This window comes from Pagrus pagrus (assembly GCF_965226575.1).
Source record: "Pagrus pagrus genome assembly, chromosome: 7".
NCBI lineage: Eukaryota > Metazoa > Chordata > Actinopteri > Spariformes > Sparidae > Pagrus > Pagrus pagrus.
The window spans coordinates 25253439-25278886 of record NC_140191.1 but is presented as its reverse complement, the minus strand read 5'-3'; the positions used below and the strand labels follow the sequence as shown (position 1 = coordinate 25278886).

At 42.7% G+C, this 25448-nt stretch overlaps 1 protein-coding gene across 18 annotated transcripts in view; it reads left to right on the top strand.

Annotated features, from left to right (window-relative positions):
* Positions 1 to 25448, top strand: part of plecb (plectin b) — a 138923-nt gene that overhangs the window by 112225 nt on the left and 1250 nt on the right. For 13 of the 18 annotated variants that reach the window (XM_084356420.1, XM_084356419.1, XM_084356408.1 and 10 more), the window contains 26 exons: positions 96 to 199; positions 1222 to 1341; positions 2138 to 2233; positions 2327 to 2454; positions 3530 to 3623; positions 4038 to 4192; positions 4311 to 4629; positions 4731 to 4808; positions 4931 to 5092; positions 5200 to 5304; positions 5399 to 5494; positions 5577 to 5702; positions 5898 to 6050; positions 6169 to 6323; positions 6709 to 6835; positions 7362 to 7545; positions 7659 to 7682; positions 8260 to 8417; positions 9320 to 9498; positions 9601 to 9739; positions 9982 to 10338; positions 10428 to 10511; positions 10613 to 10717; positions 10849 to 10947; positions 12846 to 16199; positions 18309 to 25399. In XM_084356420.1, the coding sequence (XP_084212546.1) occupies positions 96 to 199; positions 1222 to 1341; positions 2138 to 2233; positions 2327 to 2454; positions 3530 to 3623; positions 4038 to 4192; positions 4311 to 4629; positions 4731 to 4808; positions 4931 to 5092; positions 5200 to 5304; positions 5399 to 5494; positions 5577 to 5702; positions 5898 to 6050; positions 6169 to 6323; positions 6709 to 6835; positions 7362 to 7545; positions 7659 to 7682; positions 8260 to 8417; positions 9320 to 9498; positions 9601 to 9739; positions 9982 to 10338; positions 10428 to 10511; positions 10613 to 10717; positions 10849 to 10947; positions 12846 to 16199; positions 18309 to 24476 (12869 nt within the window). In that variant the 3' untranslated portion in view covers positions 24477 to 25399. The remainder of the gene's footprint in view (positions 1 to 95; positions 200 to 1221; positions 1342 to 2137; positions 2234 to 2326; positions 2455 to 3529; positions 3624 to 4037; positions 4193 to 4310; positions 4630 to 4730; positions 4809 to 4930; positions 5093 to 5199; positions 5305 to 5398; positions 5495 to 5576; positions 5703 to 5897; positions 6051 to 6168; positions 6324 to 6708; positions 6836 to 7361; positions 7546 to 7658; positions 7683 to 8259; positions 8418 to 9319; positions 9499 to 9600; positions 9740 to 9981; positions 10339 to 10427; positions 10512 to 10612; positions 10718 to 10848; positions 10948 to 12845; positions 16200 to 18308; positions 25400 to 25448) is intronic. The other 5 variants (XM_084356413.1, XM_084356417.1, XM_084356416.1 and 2 more) reach the window with 2 other exon arrangements.

Below are 25448 nucleotides of genomic sequence, written 5' to 3'. Positions count from 1 at the left end.
TTCAATAAGTCTTCACAAGTTACTGGCTGTAAATATTAATTTGCAACATGAAATAATGAGATTGCATATAATGTGATTTTCCCTCATGGTTTCAGACGTCGATGTCCAACACCCAGACGAGAAGTCCATCATCACTTACGTATCATCCCTGTACGATGCCATGCCACGGGTTGACGCACATGACGGCGTCAGATCAAGCGTGAGCAGAACTTGTTTTCTATCATGAATCTTAGTTGAAGTCGCCTTCCTCTCAAAAATGTGTTTTTTCTTCTTGTTCCTACAGTTGAACTTTTGAGCATGTATGTAAATTTTCTGTGTGCTCACTGAAAATCTGATTTCAAGAGGCGGGCCAAAGAGAGCGGCATGTAACATCACAAATAGTTCAGGAGCCAATCCTGGTTCAATACAGTCAAACTTGTGAACTGAAAAATATATAATAAATATAAATATATTCATATATTCTATATTTCTTAATGAGGGAGAAGGAGTAGTGTAATTATACTTTTTTTTCTGGAAGAAACACATTAGGCGAAATGTCTGGCCTTTACACATAACTGGAGGGGATTTTTGTAAATTCTATAAATACATGTGCTGGAGGGTAACACAAATGTTAGCTCTAATTGGATCTGTTTTAATGCTTGATCAGATTTAATCATAAGTGAACAGGCTTGTGACTGCTTATAAGTGAGCTTTTGTTACCAGTGCTTTCTAGCGCTTCCACAAGTTAAAAGAGAAATGGGAATCTTGTGAAACCAAGTTGCAGGAAATTAGCAGCCTATGTTGTTTACAATGCACAAGCTGAAGGGATTGGGCCCAAATGTATAGTCACACATCATCTCTGTCACATAAAACATACTGTATAGTAGTTTATACCAACTTGCTCTTTGGACTAATGCTATGCTAAAAAACTTAACGATTAACATAGAGGTGGATACTGAGCTCACATCTTCGTCCTTATGAACGCAAGTAAAACCGCACACACTCAATCTGAAAGAATGACAGAAATAAGCTTCTGTCTGTGTCCCACCATTGTCTTCCTTCTCCCACCGTCTTCTCCCCCCTTCAACAAGCCCGACTCAGCTCACACAAGACCTGGATTGTTGGTACCAAATTGAATTTAGTGTGGTGTGTGTTACCGAACATGGAGACGCAGGAGAAAAAGAGCCCTCCTGTCTGCTGTTGTTAAACCTCCAGTTATCTTTTCTGCTGTGTTGGCTGCAGGAGCTGGAGCTGCGCTGGCAGGAGTACTACGAGCTGGTGACACTTCTGCTCCAGTGGATCCGCCACCATGTCACCATCTTCGAGGAGAGGAAGTTCCCCGGCAGCTATGAGGAGATAGAGGTGAGATGATATCCTGATCGTATGCTCTATCCTCTTTTTTTTATGTTATGGGTAATTTTGCAGTTGCTCTCCAAGAAAAAGTTCTCTTTATGTAATTAAAATAAGATTACTTAAAACGCTGTGTGTATCTTAATAACATAAGTATTGAGAAAAAGAGGTTCTGGCAGCCAACTGCTGTTAGATCAAAGAAGGCGCTTGCATAGTGTCTAGCTAGACAGAGGCGACTGTACTGCCAGCCATTGTTGCACTGTAGGTGGGGCAGCGCTGAGAAAATACAGCCAAAAGGCAAATCATGCTAAACTTAATCCTCAGGAGAATCTCCACTGTGCCACTCCCTGTCAGCACTGCAGAACAAAAGCATAGCGTGACTTTACTATTCTTCTTTATTCACTTTGAAGGCAAGTCAAAAGCAGAGGTTCGGACTTGCTTCTTTGAAACAGTCCGGTTAGAGAGCGAGGAACATTTTCATCAGTAATATAGGAAGTGAAGCTATTTAACTCATTGTTAGTTCAACTCAGTTTGCAAGTTGTTACAGGAATGAGGGAATAACACAGTTGAGCACCCTACTGTATATGCACTATTAGGACTGTAGTGTGATGTGTTACCTTAATGTACTTATCCTATTCAGGAAATTAGGGTTTTAAATTCATTTAAATTATCCAAGTGCAAAACATTTCCCTTAGTGTGGCTTCACTAAGGTTGTCATCGTAGTTCTGTGAAGGCTGATGCTGTTTTTTTACAGATGTCTTGGACAAAAATAAAAGTTAACTTGTATGCATCTGTTTTTTTTCGTTAGCTTCTTTGGCGCCAGTTCTTGAAGTTCAAAGAGACCGAGCTGCCAGTGAAGGAGACGGACAAGAACCGGTCCAAACACATCTACCAGTCCTTTGAGGCAAGCTAACGCTATTTTTTATTCCTGTGTATTTTATTGTACTCTGTTCTATTGAGTGAAGTATTTATGTATTCTGCTCCCTCCTGCCCACAGAGTGCCGTGCACGCTGGTCAGGTGAAGGTCCCTCCAGGCTACCATCCCATTGATGTGGAGAAAGAATGGGGTCGACTTCATGTTGCCATTCTGGAAAGAGAACGTCTGCTCAGGATAGAGTTTGAGAGGTTAGGACACTGGCAGATATGCAAAAAAATAATTATATACAAACAATTTTTATATAATAATAATAATATCATATACTTTTTTAAAATCATTTTTAATATAATATAAATATATATATATATATATATATATATATATATATATATATATATATGTACTGTATATATACATACATACACATAAACATGTTTATATAATAATATAATTTTTTATTTTTATTATATATATATATATATATATATATATATATATATATATATATATTAAAAAAATACACACACACAAAACAAGCAAGTAGCCTAGCTTTAGCCTCAAAGTTGTTGAGTTAGATGGCCTCCTAACTCTCCAACTACACTAAAGCTATACTCATGAAGGTATAATAAAAAATGTCAGTTACATTTGTAACTCCGACCACAGTTGGTTCTTTATAAAACAACTTGGTATTTTACTATCATAGATGTATAATTGTCCTGTTTTGGCAGAATCTAGACCGATACAGCCTAAACATTCTGGTGAAACACTGTATTTCTTGTCATTTTGTGTGTTAGCATGTATCGAAATGCCATACATTTGTGCCCCTATCTGACCACATAAATAGATATAATTAAGTTTGGACCAATGGGGTTTATGTATTTAGAGTAGTGCTGCGTCATGTCTGGAAAATGGGATGTCTTCATGTCATGAGATTGCCCGGTCAGTCTGCAGACTGTTAGCCTTGTTTGTTTCTTAGAAGTGGAATGACTGAATAAGCAGACTGGATGCCTTTGTCAGAAAACGGCGACATTTGTGTCTCGCTCTGCGCTGCTACATGGCAGCAAAATGAGACTGTGAGAGGAACTGACTAGCTGGGACTGTAATCTTTATGAAAGTGCTGAGGGATGGCATTTGTGAGTGACCCTCATAAATTGGAGTATTTGCTGCGACGCAGGTGGCAGTAAGTAGTGAGCTGTGTTACTGCTATTTGGTTGTCTAACACAGGTTTTTAGTCCCAGTAATGTCAAGGAGAGAGTTGATTCTGTGAGACAAGGATTATCACTTGTGTCTGTTTTATTGATCTTAATTTTATGAATTATCCAGACTCGAGAGGCTCCAGAGGATTGTCAGTAAAGTCCAGATGGAGTCGGGGGTGTGTGATGACCAACTCAGTCACCTGGAGACCCTGCTGCAGACGGTGAGGCCTAACTTTAGAAATGCTCTGATCTGTGGTCACAAAGAACAAAGAATCCAAAGAATCAAGCAGGTGATCATACATCGCTTGTTAGGCCATGTGGCTTCTTTTAATTTCATTGTGAGCGAGGATCACAAGGTTTGGATTTTAAGTTTTTCAGAACCACTTTTTCAATGCTAAATTAACCTTTAAAAAGAATCCAGCTGTTCAGTGGCAGCAGTCTTGCTGCTGGCATCAACAGACATAACAGTCATTAAATTTCATTCAATCTAAAATACAGCCTCTTACACTAATCTCTCCAAATGTTATCTATCTGCTCAATATGTAAAGTCAATCACTGTCTTAAGCCTTTATTTTTCTTTATAATTTGTGTGACATTTGAAAAGAAGAAAATTAATATTGCTCTCATCCCTTCAGGACATTCGTCTGCTGAGCGCAGGGAAGCCAGCTCAGCACACAGCAGAAGTGGAGAGGGAGCTGGACAAGGCAGACAACATGATCCGCCTGCTCTTCAATGACGTGCAGGTACTCAAGGATGGGCGCCACCCTCAGGCTGAACAGATGTACCGCAGGTGGGTGCTCACACTGTGACACAATACACCCTGAAACAAAAACTGTTCAAAGGCACAGAACTGAATAAAAAAAAGCAGGAGTATGAAGTATAAAGGACTGTATTTCTCATCTCCTCAGGGTTTACCGCCTCCATGAGCGCCTGGTGAACTTGCGCAGCGATTACAACCTCCGTCTGAAGACTACTGTGACCACCATCAAGGCTCCCATGCAGCAGAGCTCCCAGCAGACCATGAAGGTGCGGCCTGAGCTGGACGATGTGACCCTTCGCTACATCCAAGACCTCTTGGCCTGGGTGGAGGAAAACCAGCATCGCATTGATGAAGCCCAGTGGGGCTCTGATCTTCCCTCTGTGGAGTCCCAGCTGGGCAGCCACAGAGGCCTGCACCAGACTGTGGAGGACTTCCGTTCCAAGATCGAACGGGCCCGGGCTGATGAGGTAGGACTTTAATCAGAACCACTAGAAAATGTTACATACTGTCTGACGTTGTGCTGTTGAATTCAAAAGTAACCTCTGTTTTATTTTGTTGTATTCTCCAGACCCAGCTATCTCCTGTCAGCAAGGGCGCGTACAGAGAATACCTGGGTAAACTGGACCTTCAGTACGGCAAACTACTGGTAAATATTTTCATATTTCAAACACTTTTCTGTGGCTAATATTTGTATAATTTTACATTCTCTGTAAGGAATGTAAACGATCTAGATTTAAGGTATTTAAGTGATTATTTTTATTCTTTCAGAACTCTTCCAAGTCCCGCCTGAGGAACTTGGATTCCCTCCACGGCTTCGTCAGCGCTGCCACCAAGGAACTGATGTGGTTAAATGACAAAGAGGAGGAGGAGGTCAACTTCGACTGGAGTGACAGGAACTCCAACATGACGGCCAAGAAAGACAACTACTCGGTGCGTTTGAGAAATAGAACAAGACCTCAACACATCCTTGTGTTTACATAAAAAGTCATGATTTTACCTCCAGGATTGTCATTAACTGTTTAATTTGGATTGTTTAGGGTCTGATGCGAGAGCTGGAGCTGAGGGAGAAGAAGGTCAATGACATCCAGGCCACGGGAGATAAACTAGTCAGGGATGGACATCCTGGCAAGAAGACAGTTGAGGTAATTATTCAACTTAACCCAGCTGAACAATAAAAATCCACATGCAATATAGGAGCTATTGAGTGAAACCTACACTCTTCTCTCTCTCCTGCAGTCCTTCACAGCTGCCCTGCAGACTCAGTGGAGCTGGATCCTGCAGCTGTGCTGCTGTATCGAGGCTCATCTCAAAGAAAACACAGCCTACTACCAGGTACCTACTAATCTCAATAACCCTACTATAAACATCCAGCTCTATTCATAGAGCAAAGAGTCATGATGCCCTCTCTTTGCAGTTCTTTGCCGATGTTAAAGAGGCTCAGGACAAGATGAAGAAAATGCAGGAGAACATGAAAAAGAAATACAGCTGTGATCGCTCCACCACCGCCACACGGCTGGAGGACCTGCTGCAGGACGCTGTGGTGAGATCTCCTTACACAGATATATCTAGATGGACATGCACAGGATCGTACCACATTAACTTCCAAAGAAAATGTTGACGGAATAAGAAAATATGTGATGACTTTGATTCAAAAGCAAACGCAAATGTGTTATATTAGAAAGCCAGGGATGGCTTTATTCTAATTTTGTTTGTTTTTATTAATCGTGTCTACCAGGAGGAGAGAGAACAGCTGAATGAATTCAAGACCCTTGCAACCGGCTTGAACAAGAGAGCCAAGTCCATCATCCAGCTGAAACCACGAAACCCAACCGTCTCCGTCAAAGGCAAACTGCCCATCCAGGCTGTCTGCGACTTCAAGCAGCAGGAGGTGAGAGCTGCCTGCTTACAGTCCATAGTGATGTGTTATAATTCCCAGAGTGGTTGTTGCAGAACCTCAGCACGCCCTCTCTAATGTGTATATTTATCAATCATGGATTGTGTTTCAGATCACTGTTCACAAAGGCGATGAGTGTGCGCTCCTCAACAACTCTCAGCCCTTCAAGTGGAAGGTCCTGAACCGCTCTGGACACGAGGCAGTGGTGCCCTCTGTCTGCTTCATGGTGCCTCCAGTCAACAAGGAGGCAATGGACGGCGTGGCCAGGTGAGAGCACAGTAAAACAGAACAAAGTTTCTTGTAATTCCTTGCTCTCTGGCCTCAGTACAACATCCCTCTCCTGCCTGCAACTCATCCAAAACTCACACCATATCTGGCTTCTTAACACTGGATACCTGCTGCTTTTAGAATTGATTTGGGATTTTATTGATTACTTAGAAAGCCCAGAGAGGCCTTGCTTTAATTTATTTAACCATTTTTTTATTGCCCCTGCTGCTCTCACGTCCTCACATGCATCATTATTTTTTGTTCCGCACTGTTTCTCTCGACTGGTATATAATGGGTTTAGTACTCTGTAATTGGCAAAGTAGAATCTCTTTATTAGTGTCTGTTTCCTAATTCTTGCACTGTCTGTGTTCCTGTGCTACTCCAGTCTGGATTCAGGTCATCAGCAGATGGTCTCTATGTGGCAGAGGCTCCATGTAGACATGAAGAGCTTGCTGTCTTGGCAGTACCTGATGAGAGACTACACACAGATACGCTCCTGGAACATCACCATGGTGAGCGTGAGCCTTTAAGAGACGTTGTATCGGGACTGGTGTAAACTTTTGATCACAAGCAAAACTTATTTTTGTTAAACTACATACAATCTTTACCTCAGCTGACTGTAGAAAATAAGATCAAGCTAACAGATAATAATTAACTTATTTAGCTTCTATTAGCAGTAAATAGCTAATAGAAGCTAAATAATTGAATAGTAAGTTTGAGAGGAATAAACGATTCCCATAAATTCTGTTATTTTAAGAGCAGACTGTGCAGGGGAATGCAATTTGGGATCAAATTAAATTAGTGCAGGCGGTGGAATGACTGCATCAGCCCTGATAAAGCTATCAGGGAAACCATTGAGGATTTCTCTGTTCTCTAATCATTCTGTACATTGTAGTCCATGAAATCAACATGACTCCTAAAATCCATCATTAAAATCAAATTACAACATCAGACAGCATCAATTTTAGATTATAAAGTTGAATTCCACTGAAGTCCTGCCTCCTAATCCCTCTTCCCTCTCTTTTCCATCCTGCGCAGTTAAAGACCATGAAACCAGAGGAATATCGGCTGGTGATGAGGAACCTGGAGCTCCACTACCAGGACTACATGCGGGACAGCCAGGACTCGCAGCTCTTTGGCCCCGATGACCGCATGCAGATCGAGGAGGACTACACCAAGTCCACCCAGCATTTCGAAAGCCTCATTCGCTCCATGGAGAAAGGTACCATTTGTTTCTCTAAACGACAAATTAGCTTTTGATTATCTATGGTTATATATGACTGGGATATAAGTGTATAGATACTTTACAGAATGTAATTGTCATTCACCTTTCAGGACTAATGGTTGTTAGGCTCAAAGGTGAGTCATGTCGAGCCAGGCAAAGCTGCAGCTCACCAAGCTAGTGTGTGGACACGCTTATAAGCCTTGGATGAGATGTTCAAAAATAACCAGCACTGTTAGTTTAGAGTTCTGACTGCATGTTGGTTTGGTTCCTACCATAAGTTGCTTTTTTTTTTTTGCAGCTCTGTACAAAGTAGAATCCAAATTTTGTAGGTTCATCTACAGAATGTTGCGCTTTTTGCACCTAAAAGAGTGATCACTACTACTAGGTAGACAGTACTTGCGACTGTATAAACCGGATGCTGTGACTTTAATAGATGTAGAACTGTGTGTGTTCAGCCACAACACTTGAAGAGCTGCATGTGATCGTGCTTAAATGCACTGCAAATATGTTGTAGACGGTGGGAAAAGGGTGATCTGAGAATGTGAAAAATGTTTAGAAAGATGTGGACATGAGACATAAACATGGAATCTATTCAGTATTTCTACATTCTCAATGGATCAAAAATCAATTTTCCCCCAACCTGGTTGTTTGGCTTCTTAAATTGTTTATTTGATCCTGCTGTACTAAACTAATACAAATGCTGCTCCACAGGTCAACAGGATGAGACTCTGTGTAAGAGCTACCTCTCCGAGATCAAGGACCTGCGTCTGCGTATCGAGGACTGCGAGGCCGGGACTGTGGCCCGCATACGCAGACCTGTGGAGAAGGAACCTCTGAAAGAGTGTGTTCAGAAGACAACAGAGCAGAAGGTAATGTACTCAAATGAAGTCTATAACATGTTGAAATAGCATGTGACGTCAATAGATCATCATCACAGTTACATCAAATTACCATATTAATTATACATTGACAGACCATTAGGAGACGGCAACTACCGGCCTCTGTGTTGAATCAGTCGAACTGCCTGAAGGATTATCACAGGGGCTAGTTCAGCTCTTCGTGTTTTGCTGTTAGCGTACTGGTTAGGATGAAGAAAATATGAGTAATAAAAATCCTATGCATTGACAATTCTGAGGAAAGATAGCGTTGTTGAGTTTCATTCGCAGGTCGTCAAATATCGGCCATTTGGGCTGGTGGCTCGGTCCGAGCAAGTGTCAGTACTTGATGACCTGGGAAGTAAATTTCACAATGAAATACCTTTCTCCAGAATCGCTGACTCCACCTTTGATTTAGAGATACAAAATGCTGGCCTTACAGCCATTATGTAATGTGTTCTTTGTCTATGTGTCTGGAGCATTTGCATTTAATTACCCTGATGCCATTTTGAACATATCATGACCTCGCCTCGTTCTCAGATACGCCAAGGCAATATAGGCAAAACTTCAAAAATCTGGTAAATTGGTGTAACGAGAAAGAGGAATAAAACTTCATGCTCCCTCTCCTAAAGGGAGTGTGGAGTGAGGGCTGCAATCAGTGTTGCTTTGAAGTGTGAAAATGCAGCAGAGAATTGCGAGTTTGTATGCAGTTCTGAGGGAGTTGCAGGGTTTCTCAGGCCTGCTGTTTGACTTCCTACTACAGCTGCTTGGGTCCCTCGTGACCTCAGAATTTGTTCTGTTCCTCTGGCCAATCCTTGCACAGAGGAAACAATGATTCAGTGTCCTTAGTCAAGTTTTAAATTAATTGCATGTTGTTGTCTTCTTCTGTTGTGTAGAAAGTCCAGGTGCAGCTTGAAGGCCTCAAGAAGGACCTTAACAAGGTGTCAGTAAAGACAAAAGAGGTCTTGGCCTCCCCCCAGCAGACTGCCTCCGCTCCTGTCCTGCGCTCAGAGCTCGACCTCACCGTGCAGAAGATGGATCACGCCCACATGCTCTCCTCTGTTTATCTCGAGAAGTGAGTCCCGTGCCACTTACTCTTGAGAGTAAAGAGGAAATGGACTGTATTGTGCTGAACCTTTGCCTCGCTTATTTATGAACTCCTCTTTTCTTGCTCCAGGCTGAAGACTGTGGAAATGGTCATCCGTAACACACAGGGCGCTGAGGGAGTTCTCAAGCAGTACGAGGACTGCCTGCGCGAGGTTCACACCGTCCCCAGTGATGTAAAGGAAGTAGAGACTTACAGAGCAAAGCTCAAGGTACACAGCAGATGATTCTTTTACTTTTACTGCTGATTATTTTACTACATTTTACGCTGGGGTTCACAATAGATGAAGAATTTAGTAGGTGTGTGGGTTGAGAAATAAGACATCTGTTAGAGGAAAACACATGCATACACAAAGAAACAAATCTCCCATTAAATAGTTCAGCCTAGTTTTTACTGATTTTTACCGTGTGTGCTCTCTGCTGAATAGCCTTTATTTCTCTATGAAATCTGCAGAAAATGCGGGCCGAGGCCGAGGGTGAACAGCCGGTGTTTGATTCTCTGGAAGAAGAGCTGAAGAAGGCCAATGCAGTGAGCGACAAGATGTCCCGCGTGCACAGCGAGCGTGACGCCGAGCTGGACCACTACCGCCAGCTCCTGTCCAGCCTCCAGGACCGCTGGAAGGCCGTGTTCTCACAGGTAGACCTTCGCCAGAGAGAGCTAGAGCAGCTCGGCCGCCAGCTGGGCTACTATCGCGAGAGCTACGACTGGCTGATCCGCTGGATCAACGACGCCAAGGAGAGGCAGGAGAAGATCCAGGCCGTGCCCATCACTGACAGCAAGACTCTGAAAGAACAGCTGGCTCAGGAGAAGGTATGCTGTGTGCCATTTTACATGACCACCATTCTTTTTATGTACTTAACATAAAACGAGTGTGCTCAACCTTTTTTTCTCTTTCTCAGAAACTGCTGGAGGAGGTTGAGGGCAACAAAGACAAAGTTGATGAGTGTCAAAAATATGCCAAAGCATACATTGATACCATTAAGGTAAGCATTAAATAACACGAGTCTTCATTGATTATTGTTAATATTTTAAGCATGTAAAGAAAGTATTTGTTGAGTAACTGATTTCTGTTTTTTTCAAATAGGACTATGAACTCCAGCTGGTGGCCTACAAAGCTCAGGTGGAGCCTCTTACTTCTCCTTTGAAGAAAACCAAACTGGATTCTGCTTCTGACAACATCATTCAGGAGGTCTGGCTCTACAGTTTTGGGAAAAAAGAGAATATTTTGTTGAAGGACAACTTAACCGTTTCACAGTGAAACACATGCATGACGCTGAAAATGATGCATTTCTAAGTGCTGTTTGTTTCCCCCTGTATTAGTATGTAACACTGAGGACCAAGTACAGTGAGCTGATGACTCTGACGAGTCAGTACATCAAGTTCATCACTGACTCACAGCGCCGCTTGGAGGACGAGGAGGTGCGTGACAACTGGCTGAGGATCCCAAACAAACTAAATTCTAACATTAATCTAACCAACCAAATAATCAACCAACCAACAAACGACACGACCCGCCGAATGCATGCACCCACTTTTCACTGTGTGCCGCACACACACATGCAGACACACACACCTGCACACACACATTACATTAATGTACGGGTGACAAATTGTTCCTTTGCACTTGTCACGCATGAAACATTGGCATGCTGTAGCTGATCTACAGTATTAGCTAGACAAACGCAGATTTGTTGCAGCATATTGCTGTATACCCTCTACGTAGTGACAAAGTGTTAGTACAACTGTGGAAAAAACAAAATAATAATTGCAAACGTTTGATGCATGGGGTGCGAGTGTGTTTGCATTCAAGTGAATACAGTCTTTAAATAGATTATTTGTCAGCGTTGGTTCATAACCAGACTGGATTAATACAGGACACTGTGTTGGTATTAGCTACTCCATCTCCATCCATTGTGTGTATTGTGCCACTGTAGGTTTAGACTGAGGGGTTCTTTCTTTCACTACGATTTTCCTTTCCTTTCTTTTCCCTCTGGCCACTCCTCCCCTCACCCAACCCCCTCACCCCTGAGGTTAAGACTTAATGGTTCAGCCTCGGTCTTCAGCTCTCCTTTTTTCAAATTAACACAAGTTTCAAGTTTTACGTTACTTTCTAACCCTAATGTTTTGTTTGTTCCTTTGCCTCTCTTAACTGCTTGCCAGTGCTTTGCCATGATGAATGCTGTAACTTGTTTGAGCATAAAGAGGTAAATTATTCACAGTGTTTCAAGTACCTACTGTGCTGTGTAATCTCTATCCCCTCTGTCGTCCTAACATCTGTGTCTCTGTCAAACTGCATTTTGGCTTTTCCACGGCTTTTTTTTTTTTTTCTTGCTTTCACTGCAGCCTGTAGTATTACAGTAACTATCCCCACTGTCTTAAGAGGCACTGTTATCCTTACTTGCACTTTTTTTTTTTTTTTACCAACTACTTTTTTTTAGTGCTTCTTACATTTCCTGGAGTCATGAACTTGTTTTCCAACTTACACATCTGAACCTCTAAAATTGACTTTACCTTTCTTTTCCATTCCATTTTGTGGCAAATAGTGATTCAAAGAACCCCCAACGCATGGGATGAGATAAAAACCAAAAGTGAATGGTGTGAATAATACTCTAACAAGAAGTATTTTGTATTTAGAAAAAAAAGAAAAGAATTGTGTCTACAAATGTTCCCACACTATCCACATTAAAATTAAAATAGACTGAAAACATTTGTAACAGTTCAACAGAAAACTACCTGAAACAACTAACTATTGAACTTATTTAATTAAACATATCAATATTTGAATAGTGATTATAAAACAAAGATGTGTGGGAGACACTATTACTTACACGAAAATAAGAATATTCCTGCCGCGAATTAGACTTTTATAATTAATGAATTAAATATTTATTTATATTGCAGTTTTTCAGTTACAGCTACAGTCGCATGCCATATGATTTTCTTGCTGTGTTGTGAAGTGATATTTTGTTTCCATACATTAATTCATACATTCCCATCATCCATGTTTTTTCCTGAATTGTCTTGTCGTGAATTATGTTGATTGCATCGTGAATTTAACATCACCTCAATGAATGTGCATCTAATTTGCATCTAGTGATTGTTGTTTGACTTGATCTTTAAGCTAACTTTAACATTAACAATCCCTGGCTAATACATTACATTACGTTGCTCTTATTCCAGTTGGATTAGGCTGTGATTACGACAGTAATTACAATTTAACTCCACACTGTAATGAGCTGGTTAATGTAAAGTGTTACCCTGTAACATGTCATGCTTGATTATAATCCTTTCTTTACCATTTGCTTCCACTAATGCAGAAAGCTGCAGAGAAACTCAAAGCGGAAGAGCAGAAAAAAATGGCCAAGATGCAGGCCGAGTTAGACAAACAGAAGCAGTTAGCTGAAGTTCACGCAAAGGCCATTGCCAAAGCTGAGAAAGAGGCTCAAGAGCTGAAGCTCAGAATGCAGGAAGAAGTAAGCAGGAGAGAAGTTGCTGCTGTAGATGCAGAAAAGCAAAAGCACAACATCCAGCTGGAACTGCATGAGCTCAAAAACCTCTCGGAGCAGCAAATCATGGACAAAAGTAAACTGGTGGATGACGCTCTTCAAAGCAGAGTCAAGATCGAGGAGGAAATCCGCATCATCAGACTCCAACTTGAGACAACCGTAAAACAAAAATCCACTGCAGAATCTGAGCTCAAGCAACTTCGTGACCGAGCAGCTGAGGCTGAGAAACTCCGAAAGGCCGCCCAGGAAGAAGCTGAGAAGCTCCGCAAACAAGTCAACGAAGAGACCCAGAAAAAGCGCATGGCAGAAGAGGAACTCAAACGCAAAGCCGAGGCAGAGAAGGAAGCTGCTAAGCAAAAGCAGAAAGCTCTGGAAGACCTTGATAACCTCAAGAGGCAGGCCGAGGAGGCAGAAAGGCAAGTGAAGCAAGCAGAGGTTGAAAAGGAGAGACAAATCCAGGTTGCTCACGTGGCAGCCCAAAAAAGTGCTGCGGCTGAGCTCCAGAGCAAACACATGTCCTTCGTGGAGAAGACCTCAAAGTTGGAAGAATCACTCAAACAAGAGCATGGTGCTGTCCTTCAGCTGCAACATGAAGCAGCAGCTCTCAAGAAACAACAGGAGGATGCAGAAAGGGCCAGAGGAGAAGCAGAAAAAGAGCTTGAGAAATGGAGGCAAAAAGCAAATGAGGCACTCCGTCTAAGACTCCAGGCTGAGGAAGAAGCCCACAAAAAGAGCCTCGCTCAAGAAGAAGCTGAGAAACAAAAGGAGGAGGCTGAGCGTGAGGCTAAAAAGAGATCCAAAGCTGAAGATTCAGCCCTGAAGCAGAAAGAAATGGCTGAGAAAGAACTCGAGAGGCAGAGGAAGGTAGCTGAGAGCACAGCCCAGCAGAAACTCACTGCCGAACAGGAGCTGATTCGACTTAGGGCAGACTTTGACAATGCAGAACAGCAGAGATCCCTACTTGAAGATGAACTTTACCGCCTGAAGAATGAAGTCGTTGCTGCTGAACAACAAAGGAAACAGCTGGAGGATGAACTGGCCAAAGTGAGGAGTGAAATGGATGTACTCAGTGAGCTTAAGTCCAAGGCAGAAAAGGAGACCATGTCCAACTCAGAGAAGAGCAAACAGCTTCTTGAGGCTGAAGCCGCCAAGATGAGGGACCTGGCTGAGGAAGCAAGCAAGCTTAGAGCCATTGCAGAGGAGGCCAAGCATCAGCGTCAAGTTGCCGAGGAAGAGGCAGCTCGCCAGAGAGCAGAGGCTGAAAGGATTCTCAAAGAGAAACTGGCTGCAATCGGCGATGCAACTCGTTTAAAAACAGAGGCTGAAATCGCCCTGAAAGAGAAGGAGGCAGAAAACGACAGACTCCGACGGCAAGCTGAGGATGAGGCTTACCAGAGGAAAGCTCTTGAGGACCAGGCCAACCAGCACAAGCAAGATATTGAAGAAAAGATAATACTACTCAAAAAATCATCTGAGGCTGAAATGGAAAGACAAAAGGCAATTGTGGATGACACGCTCAAACAGAGGCGGGTCGTCGAAGAAGAGATCCGAATTCTTAAACTCAACTTTGAAAAGGCTTCATCTGGAAAACTCGATCTGGAGCTAGAGCTGAACAAACTGAAAAACATTGCAGAGGAAACTCAGCAAAGCAAACTCCGAGCAGAGGAGGAGGCAGAAAAACTAAGGAAGCTTGCCCTTGAGGAGGAGAACAGGAGGAGGGAAGCAGAGGAAAAGGTTAAGAAGATTGCTGCTGCAGAGGAGGAGGCAGCCAGACAACGCAAGGCAGCCCAAGATGAGCTCGATCGTCTGAAGAAGAAAGCAGAGGAAGCCAGAAAGCAGAAAGACGATGCTGACAAAGAAGCAGAGAAACAGATCTTAATGGCCCAACAAGCAGCCCAGAAATGCAATGCAGCTGAGCAACAAGTCCAAAGTGTCCTCGCCCAACAGAAGGAAGATACCATCACGCAGAAGAAGCTTAAAGAAGAGTACGAGAAAGCCAAGAAGCTTGCCAAACAGGCAGAGGCTGCCAAGGAGAAGGCCGAAAGGGAGGCAGCTCTCCTTCGTCAACAAGCAGAGGAAGCAGAACGACAAAAGGCAGCAGCTGAACAAGAAGCTGCAAACCAAGCCAAAGCTCAGGAGGATGCTGAGAGGTTGAGGAAGGAGGCTGAATTCGAAGCTGCTAAGCGAGCACAAGCAGAAAATGCAGCACTCAAGCAGAAGCAACAAGCTGATGCTGAAATGGCGAAGCACAAAAAACTGGCAGAGCAAACATTAAAACAGAAGTTCCAAGTGGAGCAAGAGCTCACAAAGGTTAAACTTAAGCTGGATGACACTGATAAGCAGAAATCCGTCCTCGATGAAGAGCTGCAGCGCTTGAAGGATGAGGTTGATGATGCTGTCAAACAAAGGGCCCAGGTGGAGGAGGAGCTGTTCAAAGTCAGGGTGCAGATGGAGGAACTACTCAAATTGAAACTCAGGATTGAGGAGGAAAATCAACGCCTCATCAAGAAAGACAAAGATAACACACAAAAATTCCTTGCCAAGGAGGCTGACAATATGAAAAAACTGGCAGAGGATGCTGCTAGACTGAGTGTAGAGGCCCAGGAGGCTGCACGCTTAAGACTGATTGCAGAAGATGACCTCAGTCAACAACGAGCTCTTGCAGAGAAAATGCTCAAAGAGAAAATGCAGGCCATACAAGAGGCATCTAGACTTAGAGCTGAGGCAGAGATGCTCCAAAAGCAGAAGGACTTGGCTCAGGAGCAGGCACAAAGGCTGCTGGAGGACAAACAACTAATGCAACAGCGTCTGGACGAGGAAACAGAGGAGTACCAGAAGTCACTTGAAGCAGAAAGGAGAAGGCAGCTGGAGATCATAGCTGAATCCGAAAAGCTCAAACTTCAGGTTTCTCAGCTCAGCGAAGCCCAGGCCAAAGCCCAGGAGGAGGCTAAAAAATTCAAGAAACAAGCTGATACGATTGCATCCCGCCTTCATGAGACTGAAATAGCCACCAAAGAAAAAATGACTGTAGTGGAAAAACTGGAAGTCGCGAGACTAAGTTCCAGCAAAGAGGCTGACGATTTACGCAAAGCTATTGCAGACCTAGAAAAGGAGAAGTCTAGTCTGAAAAGAGAGGCTGAAGACCTTCACAATAAGTCTAAAGAGGTATTGTGTCAAAAATGGCATAACATAGCAGCTTATGTCATTGTTAACTATATCTGAAAACTAACACACTTCTTTCTTAAATTTCCTCTATCCCTTTCTTTGATCACTAATCATGAAACCATATCTTTAATTTCAAATATGATTTTCATTTTGATTTTTTTACAGTGCACTGTGCTCATGCAGATCATTTCTTGAATGTCCCCCCGCATCCTGGAATGTTTCTTCATTTTGAAAACATGCTTCATATTTCTTTCAGCTTTGAAACTCAGTCCTACCTCAGCTCGAAAATCGACTGCATCATTTGAAGTCTGATTATATTTCATAAAATATGATAAAACATCAGCAATTAAGTTTAAGTTTTTTTGATTAAATGAGATATCATCATACCTATGGAGCTGTCCGCTCTCCTTCTGAGTCAGTTTACACAAAAGGCATTCACACTGCCTTGCTGACAAATAAACATAGCACAAAAAGTAAGAAAATTTGTGTTTGGTAGATTATCTCTTTGTTGTAACAATGCTTCTTGGCAATACATTTTATACCGTTGGAAAGCCTGTTTATTTCCCTTTTAAATGGTGCCACATTTGTAAGGAACATGCATTTGTGGGATGAGCAGCAAAGCTGAGTATGTGGGTTTCGCCCATGAAAAATTTGCCAAATCAGCTTATTCTGCTATTGACTCTTGTTTGGTGGATTGGATGATTGAAGTCTGAAGAAACAAGACATATTGTCAATTTAACAATTTATTAATTTAACAAACAGGAGCCTCAGTAATGTGTGAAAGAACCATACACAGCCACAACAGCCTGGCACCTCCTCCTCATGCTGGTCACCAGCCTGGTCACACACAGAGCGGGGTTTCTCAGAGACTACCTCCAGAATTTGGGAGTGGAGAGGATAGAATGGCCTGCCAGCATACCTGACCTCGACCCCATTTAACACTCGTGGGATCAGCTTGGGCGTGCTGTTTATGCCAGAGTGACCAACACAACCATGTTGGCTGACTTGCGATAAATGCTGGTTGAAAAATGCGATGCCATCCCACAGCAGTGTGTGACCAGGCTGGTGTATGGTTCTTCCACACGCTACTGAGGCTCCTGTTTGTTAAATTAATAAATTGTTAAATTGCCAGTATGTCTTATTTCTTCAGACTTCAATCATCCAATCCACCAAACAACACCAAACAAGAGTCAATAGCAGAATAAGCTGTTTGGCGGAGAAGATTTGGCAAATTTTTCAGGGGCACATGTTCCTTACAAATGTGGCACCATTTAAAATGGAAATAAACAGGCTTTCTGACAGTATAAGATTTATTGCCAAAAAGCATTGTTACAACAAAGAAATAATCTACCAAACACACATTTCCTTACTTTTTGTGCTATATTTATATGTTGACTTCATCCACAACCCCCACCCCTAGGTTTGTTATAGTATATACCATGCACTGATTGTGCAGCATTGTTGGTAAAAACATTATTCTTACCATTAGAATACACAGAAGTGAAGTTGAGTGAGTCCATGCAAACTGTTTATCATACAGTTCTGAGGGTATTATCCCTCTGCAACAAAGTATTGTATGTTGTGTGTATATTCCATGCTTGACATTTATAATAGGAAATATATTAGGTGTAGCAATACAATTACTGGCATCCAATAGTGAGCACAAACTTCTTATGCAACAAAGTTGCAACACATGAAATAACACAGAAACTGTGCTATCCTAAAGGAGTCTGAGCTAGCAAAATAGTATTATGGAAATTGCAGATTCTCATAGTTGTTCTGGACTTTATAATCTTGGCGTAAATACTAAAAAATTACACTAAAACAATATATATATATATATATATATATATATATATATAGAGAGAGAGAGAGAGAGAGAGAGAGAGAGAGAGAGAGTTAGCCAGTTTCACTAGAGGATTGTTATCTCTATACAGTATGTATAAGCAGAGTGCATTGTAAAATTATATCAATTACAGATTAAATATACAAAGTAAAAATTGTCAATATAAAACATAATATTGTTTCATAAACAAAATATGCAAAGAATACATGTGCCTTACCTATATACATGTTGTGACTTATATTTTCTATTTTGTCCTCTATCAGATGGCTGATGCACAGCAGAAACAAATCGAACATGAGAAGACAGTTCTCCAGCAGACATTCCTGTCAGAAAAGGAGATGCTGTTGAAGAAGGAGAAGCTCATTGAAGAAGAGAAAAAGAGGCTGGAGAGTCAGTTTGAAGAAGAAGTCAAAAAGGCCAAAGCTCTCAAAGACGAACAGGAACGCCAGAGACAGCAGATGGAGGATGAGAAGAAGAAACTCCAGGCTACCATGGATGCTGCCCTCAACAAACAAAAAGAGGCTGAGAAAGAGATGCATAACAAGCAAAATGAAATGAAGGAACTGGAGAGGAAGAGACTAGAGCAGGAAAGGATTCTTGCAGAAGAGAACCAGAAACTGCGCGAGAAGCTGCAGCAGCTTGAGGATGCACAGAAAGACCAACCCACAGACAAAGAGGTCATCCATGTAACAATGGTTGAGACAACAAAGAACGTTTACAATGGCCAAAATGTCGGTGATGTGGTAGACAGTGCAGAGAAGAAACCAGATCCCTTGGCTTTCGACGGCATCCGTGAGAAGGTACCTGCAAGCAGACTTCATGACCTCGGTCTTTTACCCAAGAAGGAGTTTGACAAGCTGAAAAATGGCAAAACCACTGTGCAAGAGCTTGGCCAGAAGGAAAATCTAAAAAGGATTCTTAAAGGAAAGAATGGCATTGCTGGTGTGTTGACACCATCTAATCAAAAAATGTCAATCTATCAAGCATCACAAGAGAAGAAGATCACTCCAGGCACAGGCATAATCCTTCTTGAAGCCCAGGCAGCTACTGGTTCCATTTTAGACCCAATTAAGAATCAGAAACTTTCTGTGAATGAAGCTGTCAAGCAAGGCGTCATTGGCCCTGAACTGCACAACAAAATGCTTTCAGCTGAGAGGGCAGTCGTTGGCTACAAAGATCCATACACTGGTGGGAAGATCTCTGTCTTTGAAGCGATGAAGAAGGGTCTGCTAGAACATGATCATGCCATCAGAGTCCTTGAAGCTCAACGTGCAACTGGTGGCATCATTGACCCCATCAACAGTCACCGTGTACCCAATGAAATAGCCTATAAACAGGGACAATATGATCAAGAAATGAACAAGATTATGGAAAACCCTTCAGATGACACAAAGGGGTACTTTGACCCCAGCACTCAGGAACCTTTGACATATTCTGAGCTGATGGAGAGATGCACCACTGACCCAGACACAGGCATGCTTCTCCTGCCAATCACAGACAAAGCCGCTCAGTGCTCAAGTATCTACACAGAGGAGGAGACCAAGGATGTGTTCAGCAAAACAACTGTATCTGTGCCATTTGGAAGATTCAAGGGAAAGACTGTCACCATTTGGGAAATAATCAATTCTGAGTACTTCACAGAAGACCAGAAGAAGGACCTTCTCCGTCAATACAAAACAGGCAAAATCACAATTGAAAAAATCATCAAGATTGTGATCACTGTGGCAGAGGAGAAAGAGAAGAAGAATGAAATTACCTTTGATGGTCTGAGAGCACCTGTCCCCGCCACTGAGCTCCTGGAATCCAAAATCATTGATAAAGACCTGTACAACAAATTGCACAAGGGCAAGAAGACAGTCAAAGAGGTGTCTGAAATGGAGCCTGTCCACAAAGCACTGAAGGGTACAAACTGCATCGCAGGTGTATTTATTGAACCATCCAAGGAGACAATGTCCTTTTATCAAGCTATGAAGAAAGACATGATGAGGCCAGGGCCTGCCTTGAAAATGCTGGAAGCCCAAGCAGGAACCGGTTACGTGGTTGACCCTGTTGATAATAAGAAGTACACTGTTGATGAAGCTGTAAAAGCAGGTGTTGTTGGTCCTGAGCTGCATGAAAAACTCCTGTCTGCAGAGCGAGCTGTGACCGGCTACAAAGATCCTTACACTGGGAAGACTGTATCTCTGTTCCAGGCAATGAAAAAAGATCTCATACCCAAAGAACAAGGAATCCGACTGCTTGATGCCCAAATGGCCACTGGTGGCATTATTGATCCAGTAAACAGCCATCACATTCCTCACGATGTGGCCTGCAAGAGAAATTATTTCGATGATGAAATGAAACAAAACCTCAGCAGCCCCACTGATGAAACTAAATGCTTCTTTGACCCCAACACAAAAGAAAACGTCACATACCCAGAGCTCTTCAAGAGATGTGTCACTGACAAGAAAACTGGCCTCCAGCTTCTGCCTCTTTCTGAGGAAGCCATCAATGCAAAGGAGGAGCTAGCATACACCGAAGCCCAGACAAAAGAGGCTATGACACAGGCAACTGTGGAGCTTGACTATGGACCATTCAAGGGCAGGAAGATGACCATCTGGGAAATTCTCCACTCTGAATATCTCACTGAGGAACAAAGGCTTGACTTGCTCAGACAGTTTAGGTCAGGAAAGATTACAATTGAAAAGATTATCAAGATTATGATCACAGTTGTAAATGAGAAAGAGGTCCAGAAACAAGAAAAGTCCAGCTTCAAGGGACTCAGAGCCCCTGTCCCAGCAGACTCTCTGTATGATTCCAAAATTATTGACAAGCCAACCTTTGACCTCCTTAAACAAGAAAAAACAACACCCAAACAGGTTAGCAAGAATCCTGATGTCAATAAGTACCTCCAGGGCTCTGAAAGCATCGCTGGCATTTACCTGGGCCCGACAAAAGAAACAATAAGCATTTATGAGGCAATGAAGAAAAAGCTCCTCAGACACAACACAGGTCTTTCACTTCTTGAGGCCCAGGCTGCCACTGGGTTCATGGTGGATCCAGTGAAAAAACAGTGTCTGTCAGTAGATGAGGCAGTGAAGTCAGGCCTTGTTGGTCCAGAGCTACATGAAAAACTCCTCTCTGCAGAAAAAGCTGTCACTGGCTATAAAGATCCATTTACAGGCAACAAAGTCTCCCTCTTTGAAGCAATGCAAAAAGATCTCATCTTGAAAGAGCATGCAATGCCAATGTTAGAAGCACAGATGGTTAGTGGAGGAATCATCGACCCTGTAAACAGCCACCGTGTCCCAACTGATGTTGCATATCAGAAGAACATTTTCAACCAAAAAACAGCCAAGAACCTGTCCGAACCATCTGATGAGAACAAGGTTTTCTCAGATCCAGAAACAGATGAGAATGTCACCTACAGGCAGCTTAAAGACAAGTGCCAGAAAGATCCAGAGACAGGCCTGTACATCCTCCCACTCTCCAAACCTCAGTCTCCTACTGTTGTGGAAAAGACATACCTCTACACAGAGGAACAAACACAGAGTGATCTGACCAGCACCCAAATTGACATTCCAATTGAGGGCCTTGCTGATAAATCAATGAACCTCTGGGATATCATGAACTCAAATTTGCTTCCAGATTCGGAGAGGCAGAGGCTCATGGATGAATATCGTTCTGGTAAACTCACTAAAGAGCGTATGATCATCATTATCATTGAGATCATGGAGCAGAGAGAGATCATCAGAAATGAAAGTCCACTGTCATATCAGACTATAAGGAGAAGGATAACTATTGAGGAGCTCTACAATGCCCGGATCATTGACCTGGAGACATACAACCTCCTTAAACAGGGCAAGAGAGACATCCGTGACATAATGGAGATGACCAGTGTGAAACAGTATCTCTATGGCACAGGCTGTGTGGCTGGGGTCGCAACTGACTCAAGCTCCAAGATGAGCATATACCAAGGAATGAAGAGAGGTTTCATTAAACCAGAAGTAGCCCTCAGTCTCCTAGAAGCACAGGCTGCAACAGGATTCATTGTCGATCCAGTTAAAAATGAAACACTCACAGTTGACGAAGCTGTCCGTAAGGGTGTTGTTGGCCCTGAGATCCATGATAAACTTCTTTCAGCTGAGAGAGCAGTCACAGGATACAAAGATCCATACAGTGGGAAAATTATCTCTCTTTTCCAGGCCATGAAGAAGGACCTTGTCCCAGAGGATTATGCTCTGAAAATGTTGGAGGCACAAACTGCCACTGGAGGCATTATTGATCCTGAATTCCAGTTCCACTTGCCAGCAGACGTTGCCATGCAAAGAGGTTATATCAATAAGGAAACCAATGAAAAGCTGACTGACAATGTTAAAGGATTTGTTGACCCTGTCACTGAAGAGAACCTGTCATATGCAGAGCTGCTCAAGAGATGCAAGTTAGATGGTGGGTTACGCCTACTCTCCCTGGGAGACAAGAGGCTGATGTTCAAGGGTCTGAGGAAACAGATCACAATGGAGGAGCTGATCCGCTCAAAAATTATTGACCAGCAGACAGTCACTGAACTGAATGAGGGTCTTATTTCAGTGGAGGAGGTCAGCAGTAAACTGTCAAGGTACCTCGAGGGCACAAGCTGCATTGCTGGTGTATTTTTGGAGACTTCAAAGGAGCGTCTATCAATTTACCAGGCCATGAAAAAGAACATGATTAGGCCAGGCACTGCATTTGAACTCCTTGAGGCCCAGGCAGCCACAGGCTATGTCATTGATCCAATCAAAAACCTCAAACTGACTGTCAGTGAAGCAGTGAGAATGGGAATTGTAGGACCCGAATTCAAAGACAAGCTCCTCTCTGCTGAGCGTGCAGTGACAGGATACAGAGATCCTTATTCAGGCAAAACTATCTCCCTGTTTCAGGCCATGAAAAAGGGTCTAATCCTGAAAGATCACGGTATCCGTCTCCTAGAAGCCCAGATTGCCACTGGTGGAATCATTGACCCAGAGGAAAGTCACCGTGTGCCAGTTGAGGTGGCCTACAAACGTGGCTTCTTTGATGAGGAAATGAATGAGATCCTGACAGATCCATCTGATGACACCAAAGGCTTCTTTGATCCCAACACTGAGGAAAACCTTACCTACCTCGGGCTCATGGAAAGGTGCATCACTGATCCCGACACTGGCCTGGTGCTCCTGCTACTGAAAGAAAAGAAGCGAGAAAGGAAGACCTCCTCCAAATCCTCTGTTCGTAAACGCAGAGTTGTCATCGTAGACCCAGAGACAGGCAAAGAGATGACTGTGTATGAGGCATACAGGAAGGGACTCATTGACCACCAAACCTACCTAGAGCTTGCTGAGCAGGAGTGTGAATGGGAAGAGATCACAATGACCTCCTCTGATGGTACTGTCAAGTCCATTATCATTGACAGGAGGTCAGGGAGACAGTATGATGTTGACGATGCTCTTGCACGTGGCCTCATTGACCAGAATGCTCTTGATACATACCGATCTGGAAACCTGGCCATCACAGAATTTGCTGACATGCTTTCTGGAAACATGGGAGGCTTCCGCTCTCGCTCATCCTCCTTCGGTTCCACCACTGGTTCCACCTACTCCTCTCCCATGAGCCCCATACCCTCCATTAAAGCACCTGCAGTCATATGGAATGATCCAGCAGAGGAGACGGGCCCCATTGCTGGAATCTTAGACGTAGACACACTGGAGAAGGTGTCGATCACAGAGGCCATACACAGAAACCTGGTAGACAACATCTCAGGCCAAAGATTGTTGGAGGCCCAAGCCTGCACAGGAGGAATAATTGACCCCACAACCGGGGAGAGATTCACAGTCACTGATGCTACAGAAAAAGGCCTTGTAGATAAAGTCATGGTTGATCGCCTCAACCTGGCTCAAAAAGCATTCAATGGATTTGAAGACCCCAGAACTAAAGTTAAGATGTCTGCTTCTCAGGCTCTAAAGAAGGGCTGGTTGTATTATGAGGCTGGGCAGCGTTTCCTTGAGATCCAATACCTGACTGGAGGACTTATTGAGCCTGATGTTGAAGGCAGAGTGTCTCTGGACGAATCCATCAGGAAGGGCACAATTGATGCCCGCACTGCCCAGAAACTGAGAGATGTCAATGCGTATTCTAAATATCTGACTGACCCCAAAACCAAACTGAAAATCTCCTTCAAAGATGCCATGGACAAAAGCATGGTCGAAGAAGGCTCTAGCCTAAGGCTTCTGGAGGCCTCCTCACAGTCCAGCAAAGGCCTCTACAGTCCTTACAATGCCAGTAACCCCGGATCTGCCTATGGCTCTCGGACTGGCTCAAGGACCGGATCCCGAACAGGCTCCAGGAGAGGCAGCATTGATGCTGGATCTGGCTTCAGCATGAACTTCTCATCGTCCTCCTTCACATCCTCTTCAACTGGCTACAGCCGCAGATTCTGATTAGCTAGTTCTGTTCCTAACAACCTTTGACTTAGAACCAACAATACTAATGCACTTTATAGTTGCATTTCACACAGGAAAAAAAGAGTTACAGTAACAAAGAAAATATAATTTATTTATTCTGCCCTGAATATGATCACATCAAGAATTGCCTTGGCAATACATTTTTTCAAATAGAACAGATGTCTAAACCTGTGCCTCATATATAGAGACATAACCAAGCATTGCTAGATATATAAGATATTCATTTTCTTTTTAAAGTCACTTTATATTTTTTAAAGCAAAACATAGAATTACTGCTTTTTTAAGTGACTGTAGTTTCATTTGTTAAAAAAAAATGTATACTTGTGCTTTTCTGAAACTAATATATACTGTAAGTATGTCAGACAGAAATATTTTTCCAGTATTCCTTGTTTCCTTAAAAATTCAAGAATATTTGTCTATTTTTTATCTTTTTGACAGTACTACTTAATGCAATACTGTATGTCAATTTAGTTCTAATGTTTCAAACAGACTCTAAAATACATAGATGCCTTCAAATCTCTGAATGTTTGTATAGAGATTTTGTGTTAATGTTTTAATGTTAAATGTTGCCTAACTTAAACATATACCCAGTAAGAATACACCTGTGAGACACTACCAAATGAGACACAGTAGGAATACAACACTTATAAGAAGTGCCAGAATTAAAATTATGCAGACTGCTCCGAAACCATTTTCACATGACATTACCTTGTACTTAGGCCAACTTTTAGTCAGTTTACTTTTGCATCTTTTAACTACATTACACCATTGTTTTATACACTCCAAGTTTTGGATTCTTTATATTCACCATCATTCAAGTGTTCCTGGTAAATCCCAAGATGATGTCAGACTTCATCCTGCTCTCCCATACAGACCTGCCTCCTGTTATTTTGGTTCTTGTAAGTTAAAAGTTTTTTTGTTTTCCTTTTGGTTGTTTTGTTTTCTGTT